General features: G+C 35.4%; 1 protein-coding gene across 1 annotated transcript in view; it reads right to left on the reverse strand.

Annotated features, from left to right (window-relative positions):
• The window catches only part of DNAH12 (dynein axonemal heavy chain 12), a 236,067-nt gene that overhangs the window by 116,137 nt on the left and 105,877 nt on the right, over positions 1–14,053 (reverse strand). Inside the window, exons 38-41 of the mRNA XM_047777497.1 lie at positions 9,959–10,097; positions 8,769–8,935; positions 3,492–3,747; positions 632–931 (exon numbers count right to left, since the gene is read on the reverse strand). Coding sequence (XP_047633453.1) covers positions 632–931; positions 3,492–3,747; positions 8,769–8,935; positions 9,959–10,097 — 862 coding nt within the window. The remainder of the gene's footprint in view (positions 1–631; positions 932–3,491; positions 3,748–8,768; positions 8,936–9,958; positions 10,098–14,053) is intronic.

Consider the following 14,053-nt stretch of genomic DNA (forward strand, 5'->3'; position numbering starts at 1 on the left):
AAAACTTAGTATTTTCTCTAAAATAAACTTAAGAAAATATTACACAAAATTTTGTTTTATACAAATTATGGGGTGATTATCAATTAGATAATTCTTTTAAACATTATAGAAATAAGTAATATAAAATAGTTGTAAAAATAACACCAGAAATTATAAAGTATCCTTAGGAAGTAAAAAGAGTTTCTCCCCCTAGAGCCTGGAAAAGTTATTCTGAGCAGCTCCCATTTAGTAAGTAGTTACTAAAAGATGGTCACCATGTTAAGCACATTATACCTATTACATCATTCAATCTCTATTGTATAACTTTTATGTTATATATATAATTCCTTTGAACTTGAAGCTTCTCAAAATTAATTCCTATCTATAAAGAAAGTTAAAAGAATATGACCATTAAGAAGCAATAATATATATATATTTTTTGGTCACACCCATGGCATGTGGAAGTTCCTGGGCCAGGGATTGAACCTGCATCACAGCAATGACCCAAGCCACTGCAGTGACAAGGCCAGGTCCTTAACCTGCTGTGCCACAAGAAAACTCTGAAGCAATAGTATTTTTATAAGTTGATTGTAATAATTCACACGATTAATTGTTTTAACTTAATGTGTTTTTAACCACTAAATGTACTCACTGGTGCGTTTCCTTTCCTCAAATGTGAAAAGATATTCTCAAATGATTCTTTAAAATGGTCCCTTACAACATTTCTGGTTAAAGTAAACAGCCAGAATCGGTCATTATCATTAATGAGGCGATCATAAAACACTCGGAGAACCTCATGCACAAACAGACGTGTCATAGTGTGCTTGTTCTCCACGGCCTCTCTTTCAATGAGCAAGCAGCCCCGGATGACTCGTGAAAAATCCCGCAAGTTGAAGATGTAATGAGATTTTGTGGGAGTGGGCAAAAGATTTTCCATGGATTGTTTGTATATCTGAATATGAAAAAAGCAACAGAGCAAAAATAAAATGCTTACAGTCAGCAAAGCCATGTAACAAACAGTATATTGTACAAAATATTTTATTTATCCTATAAGATTATACCAGATTCTAAAATTGTATAATACTGAGCCTAGCATAGCATATGTCTCTTTTGATTTATTACAGTCAACCAGTCATAAAGTTGAGGGAACTTAATATTACCTGATTCCATCCAAGCCCAAGAAGTGACAATTCTTTTTCAATTATTATGGTTATTCTATTTAAAGATGAATGATCTAGGATTAAACAATTAATAAAAACTGTAGTAGAAAATGAAGAGGATGACAAAGCAATTTCCTTTTCACTACCATTGACTTCAAATAAAATCAATGTGCTCTTTCATTTCCCTTCTCTTGTTTTCTTTTTCCTCCTTCTTTCTTTTATCTTAATTGGCTATTATATCAAAATGAATTATATTTTTTTCACATGCTGAATTCACCAAATGAGGTTTAACATTCTCTTTCAGGAAGGTAAATTAAATCTTTTTAATATAGCATTAAAAATCAAATGAAATTATTTTTTATTTATGTATGTTCTGTAATTCATCTCCCACTCCTAATCTCCACACATGGTAGGTCTATAATGCATCAAAGACAGGAAAAAAAGAGAATCTGTTCTGTATCCTATTGTGCCTTTCTATATCCTCTCTTTCTGGAATATGCCTGAAATGTAAATATCAGTAATTACAGTGCTCTATCTCTTTGCTCATAGTTTCTCTATTTTAACAACACAACTTTCCACCAGAACAGGGGAAGAAGAACTTCAGAAAATACAATGCTCTTGGTAACAGATGGAATGATTCTATGGAGATTTTGCTTCTGGTTGAAATGATCCCAGAGGGAACTCCAATTTTACTGAGGCTCCAAAAAGCTTAGTCTAATGAGATTATCACTAATTTACCTTAAATACATTTTTTCCTTTTATCATCAGCAATTAGGTTGGCTCTGGCCTCTGAGCAGACGAAGTAACACACCCTGAATAAGTTAAGAGGTTGCTCTTTGGCCACATGGGTGGTTTTGTTTTCTATTCCCATTCTTGTTATGTTTGGTTTTGTTTTCCCACTGCTACTCCTAAGTTATTTGGTCTGGTGAAAAATAATGTATTCTTGAGCTGCGTACATTTCTTTTTTTAATTTTTTAAATATGAATTTTATTTCACACTGGTTAGTTTGCTGTTCGCTACCTTCTATGGGCAGGGGTCACCCATCAAGGGTTGTTGTCTTCTTCTTCTTCTTTTTTTTTTTTTTTGCCTTTTCCAGGGCTGCATCCCATGGCATATGGAGGTTCCCAGGCTAGTGGTCTAATTGGAGCTGCAGACGCTGGCCTACACCAGAGCCACAGCAACATGGGATCCAAGCTGCGTCTCAACCTATACCATGGCTCACAGCAACGTTGGATCCTTAACCCACTGAGCAAGGCCAGGGATCGAACCTGCAACCTCATCGTTCCTAGTTGGATTCATTAACCTCTGTGCCACGATGGGAAGTCCCTCTCTCTCTCTCTCTCTCTTTTTTTTTTTTTTTTTTTGTCTTCTGCCTTTTCTAGGGCCGCTTCCGTGGAATACGGAGATTCCCAGGCTAGGGATCAAATTGGAGCCATAGCCACCGGCCTATGCCAGAGCCACAGCAACGTGAGATCTGAGCTGCATCTGCAACCTACACCACAGCTCATGGCAATGCCGGATCCTTAACCCACTGAGCAAGGCCAGGGATCGAACCTGCAACCTCTTGGTTCCTAGTTGGATTTGTTAACCACTGTGCCACGATGGGAACTCCCTCTCTCTCTCTCTCTCTTTTTTTTTTTTTTTTAAGACAACATGAAGAAGGAGAAGTAAGAGTGGGAAGAGAAAATAAATATAAGAGTAGGAATTCAACAATTAGGGAAACAACCATGATGTGACAGATAATTGGTTCTGAATGACTTCCTCATAACAACCTTGTGAAATAGGTATTATCTCCCATTTTAGCGATTAAAAACTAAATTTCTGGAAGGTCAAATTACTTGTTCAAGGCCACATAGCTAGGAAACAGCTGTCAAGGCTCATACCCTGTTAGAGTTCCTAATTTCAAAGCCTATGATCTTCCTGTTCTCAAGCCTTCCTAGCAGCTTCTCTGAGACAGAAGACCAAAGCAGATGATTAAGAGGGAAAAAAGAAATAATAATAATAATAATAATAAAATATGTGGGTTTTTTTAGGGCCACACCCATGGCATATGGATGTTCCCAGGCTAGGGGTCAAATCAGAGCTACAGCTGCCAGCCTACACTACTGCTACAGCAACGCCAGATCCAAGCTGCGTCTCTGACCCAAACCACAGCTCATGGCAATGATGGATCCTTAACCCACTGAGCAGGACCAGAGATCAAGCCCACATCCTCATGGATACTACTCAGGTTTGTTACCACTAGAGTCACAACGGGAACTACAAAAATTTTTTTTATTAAAAAAAAAGAAGGGAAGGATTGATGATGATATATGCAATATTAAAACACTTTGTATTGCATTCTTTGCTCACCTCCATAGTTCCACTGACAATTTGGTTCCCAACTAAAAAGTACTCAGGAGGAAATTCACGAGTCCTAAGGTAGAATGCTACAATTGATGAGAAGATTCGGATCATGGTTTCATCACTAAAAGTATTAATAGTGCAAATGTTGAAATGTCGAATAAAACGAGGAGTGACTGGATTTCTTCCACCACCTGGAGGGCCCATGGCAGCAATCAGCTCTATGTCAACCAATGTGATTTTACTCGTGTCCTTAAGGTCATACCTTGAAAGCACATAAAAATTCCAAAACAATCAGTTATAAAACCAACAAGATGGACTGCAAAGTAGATCTCCTTAGAAACTTAATATAATTTTAGCTTCTATAAATGGAAGAGGTTTAGATGATACTTAGAGTAAGAAAAAACTTTTTTTAAGGGTTCCTGTAATTTTAATTTTAATTTTTTTTCTTTTTTGGTCCACATCCATAGCACATAGAAGTTCTCAAGCCAGGGATCAAATTCAAGCCATAGCAGTGACAATGTTAGATCCTTAACCCTTAGGTCACCGGGGAACTCCCTATTTCATTTTTTAATTGAGGTACAATTTATATAACATTATAATAGTAGTTTTCTGCAATGGAATGTTTTGATATTTGTATATACTGCGAAATGATCACCACAATAAGTCCAGTTAACATCTGTTACCATACATAGTTACAAATTTGTTTTCTTGGGATAATTTTCAAGATCCATCCTCTTGGCTACTTTCAATATGCAATACTGTATCATTAACTATAGTCACCATGATGTACAATACACCCCCCAACTTATTCATTTTATAACTGGCAATTTGTACTTTTTAACCCCCTTCACCTGTTTCCTACCCTCCATCCCCCCACCTCAGGCAAACACCAATCTGCAGAGAGAGCTTGTTTTAAAGCAGCTTATTTCTCTTTTCAGTGACACTAACTCTGTTGCCCAGATTCTGGATATTGAAAATGTCCCATCCTCTTGCTTTCACCTTTCTTTTTGCCTATTCTTTCCAATTTGACTTTCTGCTTCGTGTCTTCACACTCCAAATCTAAAAGTATGGATGAGAGATCAATCTCATTTGTAGATTTGTTATAGGTAGGATGACCATATGTTCCATTTTGCCTAGGACAATTCTTGTTTGTGCCTGTGCCTGTCCTGTCCTCCTTTTTCTCTCAGAAATGTCCTGGTTTGAACAATAAACTATATCCTCGTTCTACTTAGAGCTAAGTCCTCATTCTTTTTCACATTTAAAATCTTATCTTTAGAGTACATAAGGATGTCTAAATAGGACCTATATATTTTTGTTATATAAAAAGAGACCCATTAGGGAATAACAAAGCTTCAAAGAAGTTTTAATTAGAAAGGGGCATATATGCAATTACAGAATATCATACTATGTGAAGAAAGTCAGAAAGAGAAAGACAAACACCATATAATTTCACTTATATCTGGAATCTAATATAGGGCACAAATGAACCTTTCCACAAAGAAGAAAATCATGGACATGGAGAACAGACTTGTGGTTGCCAAGAGGGAGGGAAAGGGAGTAGGATGGATTGGGAATTTGGGGTTAATAGATGCAAACTATAGCCTTTGGAATGGATAAGCAATGGGATCCTGCTGTATAGCACTGGAAACTACGTCTGGTCACTAGTGATGGATCATGATAATGATAATGTGAGAAAAAAGAATGTATACATGTATGTGTGACTGGGTCACCTTGCTGTGCAGCAGAAAATTGACAGAAGACTGTAAATCAGCTTAATGGAAAAAATAAAAATCATTATAAAAAAAGAAAGAGAAAAACAAATACCATATGATATCACTTATATGTGGAATCTAAAATATGCCACAAATGAACCTAGCTAGAAAACAGAAACAGACTCACAGACATAGAGAACAGACTTGTCTTTGCCAAGGGGGAGTGAGGAGGGAGTGGGGTGGAATGGGATTTTGCTATTAGTAGATGCAAATTATTACACATGGAATGGATAAACAATAAGGTCCTACTGTATAGCACAGGAAACTATATCCAATCTCCTGGGATAGACATGATGGAAATGATATTTTAAAAAGAATGTGTGTGTGTGTGTGTATATATATATATATATGGCTGGGTCACTTCGTTGTACAGCAGAAATTGGCAAACATTATAAATCAACTATACTGTAAAAAAAATTTTAAATAAAAAAATTAAGAGATTATAAATGACTTGATTTAGATGGAACCACTCAGAGTAAAAAGGCATCTATTTCCAACAGATCATAAAGTTTTTAATATTTAAGTTCTTGCAAAAAAATGGAGGAGTAGTAGGAGGAGAAATCTATACAACCAGTCCTTAGTCTAAAAGTACCATAGCAAGTATAAAAATATGACTTGGTTTTTGGCAACAATTCTAATAACTGTCAATAAGGGACTGGTTAAGTAAATTATAGCAAGATCCACAAAATTAAATAGTATTAAAATCCAATAAGATGAATGAGATAGACAAATAATAGGTGAATGAGGTAGACAAATAATATAAACATTTAAGTGCAAATAAGTTGCAAAAGCATTATGTATAATATAGATCTGTTTTTTAATAAAAATATATTTATATAGGAAAAAAACCTTGGAGGAATAGGGAATAAATTAACACAGTTATCCCCTGGAGACAGAATTTCAAGGGCATGCAATAACAAAAAGAAAGTATTTTCAAAGTATGTCTTAGCTTCATTATTAGTCTACCTTTGCCCTGAGATAAAAATCATGTCATATTAGGAATTAGAAAAGTAAGTTAACAGGAGGAAATGAAGAACTATTAATCCTAACTAACAGGTATAATGTCTTATAAGTTGGAAACTAACCATATCATCAGAAAATAAGGTGGGGGAAGTGAAAGAGTTATCCATGAAAGTGCTGTCAAAACCAAGCCATCTCACATGAAAACAGAAATATAGATCACTGGAACAGGATAGAAAGCCCAGAAATAAACCCATGCACATATGGTCAATTAATCTACTACAAGGAAGGCAAGAACATACAATGGAGAAAAGACAGTCTTTTCAATAAGTAGTGCTGGGAAAACCAAACACCTATATGTAAAAGAATGAAATTAAAACACTCTCTTACGCCATACACAAAAATAAACTCAAAATGGATTAAAGACCTACATATTAGACCAGATACTATAAAACTCTTGGAGGAAAACATAGGCAGAACCCTCTATGAAATAAACTACAGAAGTATATTTTCAGATCTACCTCCTAGAATAATGAAAATAAAAACCAAAAATCAAGAAATGTGACCTAATAAAACTTAGAAGTTTTTGTACAGCAAAAGAAACCATAAACAAAATGAAAAGACAACCCACAGAATGGGAGAAAATATTTGCAAATGAAGTGACCAAGGAGGGATTAATCTCCAAAATACACAAACATGTCATATAGCTTTATATAAAAAAAAAACCTAAAAAATGGTCAGAAGATCTAAACAGACATTTCTCTAAAGAGAACAGACAAATGGCTAACAAGCACATGAAGAGATGCTCAACATTGCTAATTATTAGAGAATGCAAATCAAAACTACAATGATTTATCACTGCACACCTATCAGAATGATCATCACCAAAAAGTCTACAAAAAGGAATTAACTTGTGGCTCAACAGGTAAAGGATCCAGCATTGTCACTGCAGTGACATGGCCAAAAAAACCCTGAACAAACAAAAGCTGGATTTTATTGGAGATCCCCCTGTGGCACAGTGGGTTAAGAATCCAGCTGCAGTGGCTCGGGTCCCTGCAGATGCATGGGTTTGATCCCTGATGCAGTGCAGTGGGTTAAAGGATCCAGCATTTTGCTACAGCTACAGCATAAGTCAGCAGCTGTAATTGGGATTCAATCCCTGGCTGGAGAACTTCTATATGCTGTTGGGTGCAGCCATAAAATTTTTTAAAAAAGTTTACAAACAATAATTCCTGGAGGGAACCCTGCTACATTGTTGGTGGGAATGTAAATTGGTGTGACCACTATGGAGAACAGTATGGAAGTTCCTTAAAAAACTAAATATAAAACTGCCATATGATCTAGCAATCACATTCCCACGCATATATCCAGAATAAACTATAATTTGAAAAGACACATGTACCCCAATGTTCACTGCAGCACTATATACAATAGCCAAGACATGGAAGCAGCCTACATATCCATCAAAAGAGGACTGGATAAAGAAGATGTGGTACCTATATACAATGGAATATTACTCTACCATAAAAAAGAATGAAATGCCATTTGCAGCAACATGGAAGGACTTAGAAATTATCATACTAAATGAAATCAGACAGAGAAAGACAAATACCATATGAGATCATTTATATGTGGAATCTAATAAAAATGATACAATAGAACTTAAAAAACAGAAAAAGACTCAAAGATTTCAAAACCAAACATGTTTACCAAAGGGGAAATGTGGGGAGGGGATAAATTAGGAGGTTGGGATTGATATATACACACTACTATATATAAAATATATGGGTAACAAGAACGTACTATACAGCACAGGGAAATTCCCTCAGTACTGAGTAATACCTACATAGGAAAAAAATCTGAAAAGGATGGATATACACATATATATGTCTAACTGATTTACTTTGCTGTGTGCCTGAAATTAACACAACTTTGTAAGTCAACTATATTCCAATAAAATTAAAGAAAAAAAAATCTCAAAGTTATGATAGTCCCAAATAGTCAAAGATAATATAAAGAATTTAAAATGGTAGAAACATTGAGTGCTGGTTACGGTTACTTAGGTTGGAGACTACCCACAAATTCTCAGCACTGGCTGAATGGTAAAAGATGTAATTTGTAAATTTTATCAGTTTTATCTTTACTAAAACTGAAAGTAGTAGTTGGAGTTACCTTGTGGTACAGTGAGTTAAGGATCTGGCATTGTCACTGCAGCTACTCGGGTCACTGATGTGGTGCAGGTTCAAACCCTGGCCAGGGGAATTTCCACATGCTGTGGGCATAGTCAAAATTAAAAAATAAAAAACAAAGTAGTTAAAAAGGACAAAAAATTTAATGCATTATTGCATAAATATATTTCCAATACAGGATTTTTTATCAAAAGGTATAGCAAAGTTTTCCAAAATTTTCTGTATAGGAAAATCTGAGCAACCATTTTTCTTCCACAAGTAATTTTTTTAAATGTACTATTTTGATGTGAGAAAATAAAGTAGAAAAAGAGAACAAAAAATAACTTTATCATAGCTACTTAAGTTTTCAATTAAATAGTTACCAATTCCCACTGTCAAAAAATTGTCGTAATAATTCAATAGGAGGCTGAGCTCCATATTTCTCCAATGCAGGCATATTCATGTCATCTATAAAAATTATACACTTCTTTCCCATAGGTGGTCCAAAAACTCCTTTGCGTCTTTTATCCAGTCTAGCCATAATAATGTTCTAAAATATAAGGAAGAAATAATGGTATATTTAAAATTACTCAACACCACAAAAAAATAGGAATTTAACAGTCTAATTATGTAAAGAAATAATGCCAAGCAGCACAAAAATATTCATTTTTAAGTTTATACCAAACTTCATATTCAAGGTCATTCAAAGATCATATATTAAAATCCTTCTATGTGCTCAGAATTGTTACATACACAACTATGTATATATTTATATTGTACACACACGCACGTAAATACATGCACACACAAAATATATTCCATATTGGATACCCAAACATATCTACATATCTATTAACATTAACTTAATATCTAAAAGCACTAATCTACATTTACAGTATTTTGAAATCAGGGAATTCTATAGGCTTAAAACAATGGAAATGAGCCCCATAGGTCAAGAGAGAATGGGCAAATACAAATTTGGAAATGGATGATAGAGGTGCTAACTAAGAAAGCTCTCATGCAGTACTTTCACCTTGGCACCTTTAGGGGTATGTGGGATGCACAGCTACATGGTTCCTGTCACAGAAGGTTACACAATAAATAGTCAATGGTTTGAAAGATGTTTCACTGAGAGAACTTCAGTAAGCGGCAATTAACCCTAAGGACCATCAAGAAGAGTCTTAAAACAACATGGGAAAGTTTCTCTCCCTCCCTCCCTTTCTCTCTCTTTCCTTTCCTTCCTCTCTCTGTTTCCCTCCCTCCCTCTCTCTTTGCCTCTCTCTCTCTTCCTCCCTCCCTCACCTTCACTTCTTTCTCTTATACTCCAATTAAGAAATCAATTGTTGCTTCTTGGGCTTAAAGAAAACAGGTGACAAACTCAGTAATTCAGTATTAATGCAAAAATAGTCTTTTGAACTTCTGTCCTTAAAACTTGTTTTTTAAAACTTATTTACAATGAGATTTTTTTTTAGATTCACAGAAGATTTACACAGCTGTTGATTTAAATACAATTTTAAATGTTAAATAAGCAAAAATAAAGATTATAGACCGACATTTCTGGCCTTTAACTAACCTGAACCTGGTTGGCACTGGTCCGTGCAGAGAAATTAACATAAAAAGGAAAATACAGGTCCTTTTCCAAATGATTCATCAGCTTATCCTTCACATACACTGATTTTCCTGTACCCGTTGGACCCACAAAAAGTAGTGGCCTTAATGAAACAGTGAACATATTAAAAAGAAGAGAAAGTCAGAATATATTCTAACTAGTGGAGGCTGGAGTTAGTTGAAAACATAAATAATAAATAAGCTTCATACAAAAACTCACATCTTTATCACAGTAATTTCATGAAAGACTGGTAAAAGAAACAATTGTCATACGTTTTTGCTTACTGTTACTGAAACGTAAATATTAACGAACTATCATTTGAACAGATGTAACATTGCTATATACACTCATAAAACAGTCTAGCATGCTTAATTTTTCAGAAAAAAAAAAACAAAATTTGTCTCCTTAGAAAAGTGTTGTATTTGTACTTTTTAGTTAGAGGTACAGGTAAGAAGGCTGTGTGGAATATAGCCTAAGAGGATAATGACAATAAGAGAGGTTGAAGATATTTCACAGGGAAGTTTGTGTGAGAGACTAACTGACAGCGAATTCTAAAGGTAACAATTATATATACCAGTTAATCACATTTTTGAATCAAGTCAGTGCTACTAACTGAAAATACTTGTCTAAAAGCAAATTCTAAAGAATTCTCTATTCCAAGGGCCCAAGCAAGATTTCTCATTTTTGAGTAATCTGAACTCATTTTAAAGGGAAAAAAATCCTAAGAGTTTATGTTCGGAGAACCTTGGGGAATCCTAGTTTGAGAAATACTGAATTAAAAATTAAATATTGTTGGAAGTTCCACTGTGGCACAACAGGCTAAGAATCCTACAGTAGCAGCCTGGGTTGCTAGGGAGGCTCGGGTTCAATCCCCAGTCTGACTCAGGGTTAAAGGATCCCACAGTGCCGAAGCTTCAGCGAGGATCAGCAGCTGTGGGCTGAGATTCAATCCCTGGCTCAGGAACTTCCCCATGATGCAAATAAGGCCATTAAAAAAAAAAAAAGAAAGAAAGAAAAGAAAATACTGTCACTTTGAGTAATAACTTGGCACAACACAATACATAAAGATAAATATGAAAGCTGGCACTAAAACTGAGCAGCAGTATTCAGGGATAAAGAGTCATCTATATGACCTGAATTATGATAATATTAATTTTTAAAATTATCATTAAAGTATAAACATAAAATTTACACTATAAAAAAACAGATAATTTAGAACTAAAGTGATACCTGAGAATTCATCTACATTTTGTACTCTGAGTAACAAATTATTGAAAACTATTCATTAAAATAATTTTAATAAATAAAAGCCTGCCTTAACTTCAGGTCTATGGACCAAACTGAAGAAATTCTTAGGCAGTATTCAGAGTCTGTGACCTTGGATGACATAAAGTTTCTGTCTTGACTTTCACTACCCTTAACTAAAACAGAACAATTTATAATAGTACCTGTATTTTTGTCATCAATAAAAACCATAGATATTACACTCGGAGCTCCCGTCATGGCGCAGTGGTTAACAAGTCCCACTAGGAAACCATAAGTTTGCGGATTCCATCCCTGGCCTTGCTCAGTGGGTTAAGGATCTGGCGTTGCTGTGAGCTGTGGTGTAGGTCACAGACATGGCTCAGGTCTGGCATTGCTGTGGCTGTGGCGTAGGCTGGCAGCTACAGCTCCAATTACACCCCTAGCCTGGGAACCTCCATATGCCATGGGTGAAGCCCTAGAAAAGACAAGAAAAAAATTTTCACTAAATATTATAGTTGTCAAAGATATCTCTAAAATATCACTGTTCCCATTACATCTTCAAAATTATCATAACCATCAGACTTACTTGCTATATCTTATTATTTAATGTGTTAATAAAGAAGCATATGTATTACTACAGTAGCTAAAATTTATTTCACTATTTTAATAAATGAATTTTAATAAATATATTTTAATATGTTTTTTCTTTTTTAATCCTGTTTGTACTTATTCACTTAAAAAAATTATTCTGACAAATGGTTCATGAAACAAAAGAATTCCTGTAGTAGGAATTCCCCAGAGTTGATAAGACCCTTTACTGCCTAAGGAAGTTTTCTTTGACCAAAGAGGCAGGAATATAAAATGGGAAAAAGTCTTTTCAGCAAATGGTGCTGGGAAAACTGGACATCCATATGTAAATCAATGAAACTGGAACACACACTCACACCATGCACAAAAATAAATTCAAAATGGCTTAAAGGGTTAAACATAAGGCAAGACACCATTAAACTCCTAAAAGAGAACACAGACAAAACATTCTCTGGCATCAACCTTACAAATGTTTTATCAGGTGAGTTTCCCAAGGCAATAGAAAAAAAAGCAAAAATAAACCAGTGGGATCTAATCAAACCGGCAAGCTTTTGCACAGCTAAGGAAACAAACAAAAAAAAAGACAACTTACAGAATTGGAGAAAATAGTTTCAAATGATGCAACAGACAGGGGTTTAATCTCTAAAATATACAAACAACTTATACAACTCAACAGCAAAAAAGCCAACCACCCAATGGAAAAATGGGCAAAAGCCCTGAATAGACATTTCTCCAAAGAAGATGTACAGATGGCCAACAAGCACATGAAAAAATGCTCAACACCACTGATTATTAGGGAAATGCAAATTGAAAATACCATGAGGTATCACCTCACACCAGTAAGAATGGCCATCATTAATAAGTTCACAAATAACAAATGCTGGAAAGGGTGTGGAGAAAATGGTGCCCTCCTACACTGTTGGTGGGAATGTAAATTGGTACAACCACTATGGAAAACAGTACAGAGGTACCTTAGAAAACTATATATAGAACTACCATATGGTCCAGCAATCCTACCCCTGGGCATATATCCAGACAAAACTATAATTCAAAAAGATACACGCACCCCTAAGTTCATTGTAGCACTATTCACAATAGCCAAGACATAGAAACAACCTAAATGTCCATCAACAGATGAATGGATCAAGAAGATGTGGTATATACACACAATGGAATACTACTCAGCCATAAAAAGAACAAAATAATGCCATTTGCAGCAACATGGATGGAACTAGAGACTCTCATACTAAGTGAAGTAAGTCAGAAAGAGAAAGATAAATAGCATATGATATCACTTATATCTGGAATCTAATGTATAGCACAAATGAACCTTTCCACAGAAAAGAAAATCATGTATAAGAGAAATGCAAATCAAAACTACCATGAGATACTACCTCACACCAGTAAGAATGGCCATCATTAATAAATCCACAAACAACAAGTGCTGGAGGGGGTGTGGAGAAAAGGGAACCCTCCTGCACTGCTGGTGGGAATGTAAACTGGTACAGCCACTATGGAGAACAGTTTGGAGGTACCTTAGAAATCTATACATAGAACTTCCATATGACCCCGCAATCCCACTCTTGGGCATATATCCGGACAAAACTCTACTTAAAAGAGACACGTGCACCCGCATGTTCATTGCAGCACTATTCACAATAGCCAAGACATGGAAACAACCCAAATGTCCATCGACAGATGATTGGATTCGGAAGAAGTGGTATATATACACAATGGAATACTACTCAGCCATAAAAAAGAATGACATAATGCCATTTGCAGCAACATGGATGGAACTAGAGACTCTCATCCTGAGTGAAATGAGCCAGAAAGACAAAGACAAATACCATATGATATCACTTATAACTGGAATCTAATATCCAGCACAAATGAACCTTTCCACAGAAAAGAAAATCATGGACTTGGAGAAGAGACTTGTGGCTGCCTGATGGGAGGGGGAGGGAGTGGGAGGGATCGGGAGCTTGGGCTTAATCAGACACAACTTAGAATAGATTTACAAGGAGATTCTGCTAAATAGCATTGAGAACTTTGTCTAGATACTCATGGTGCAACAGAAGAAAGGGTGGGGGAAAAATGTAAGTGTAATGTATACATGTAAGGATAACTTGATCCCCTTGCTGTACAGTGGGAAAATAAAAAAAAATTATAAAACAAAAACAAAAACAAACAAAAAAAAAGAAAAGAAAAGAAAAGAAAATCATGGAC

Source organism: Phacochoerus africanus, chromosome 1 (genome assembly GCF_016906955.1).
Source record: "Phacochoerus africanus isolate WHEZ1 chromosome 1, ROS_Pafr_v1, whole genome shotgun sequence".
NCBI lineage: Eukaryota > Metazoa > Chordata > Mammalia > Artiodactyla > Suidae > Phacochoerus > Phacochoerus africanus.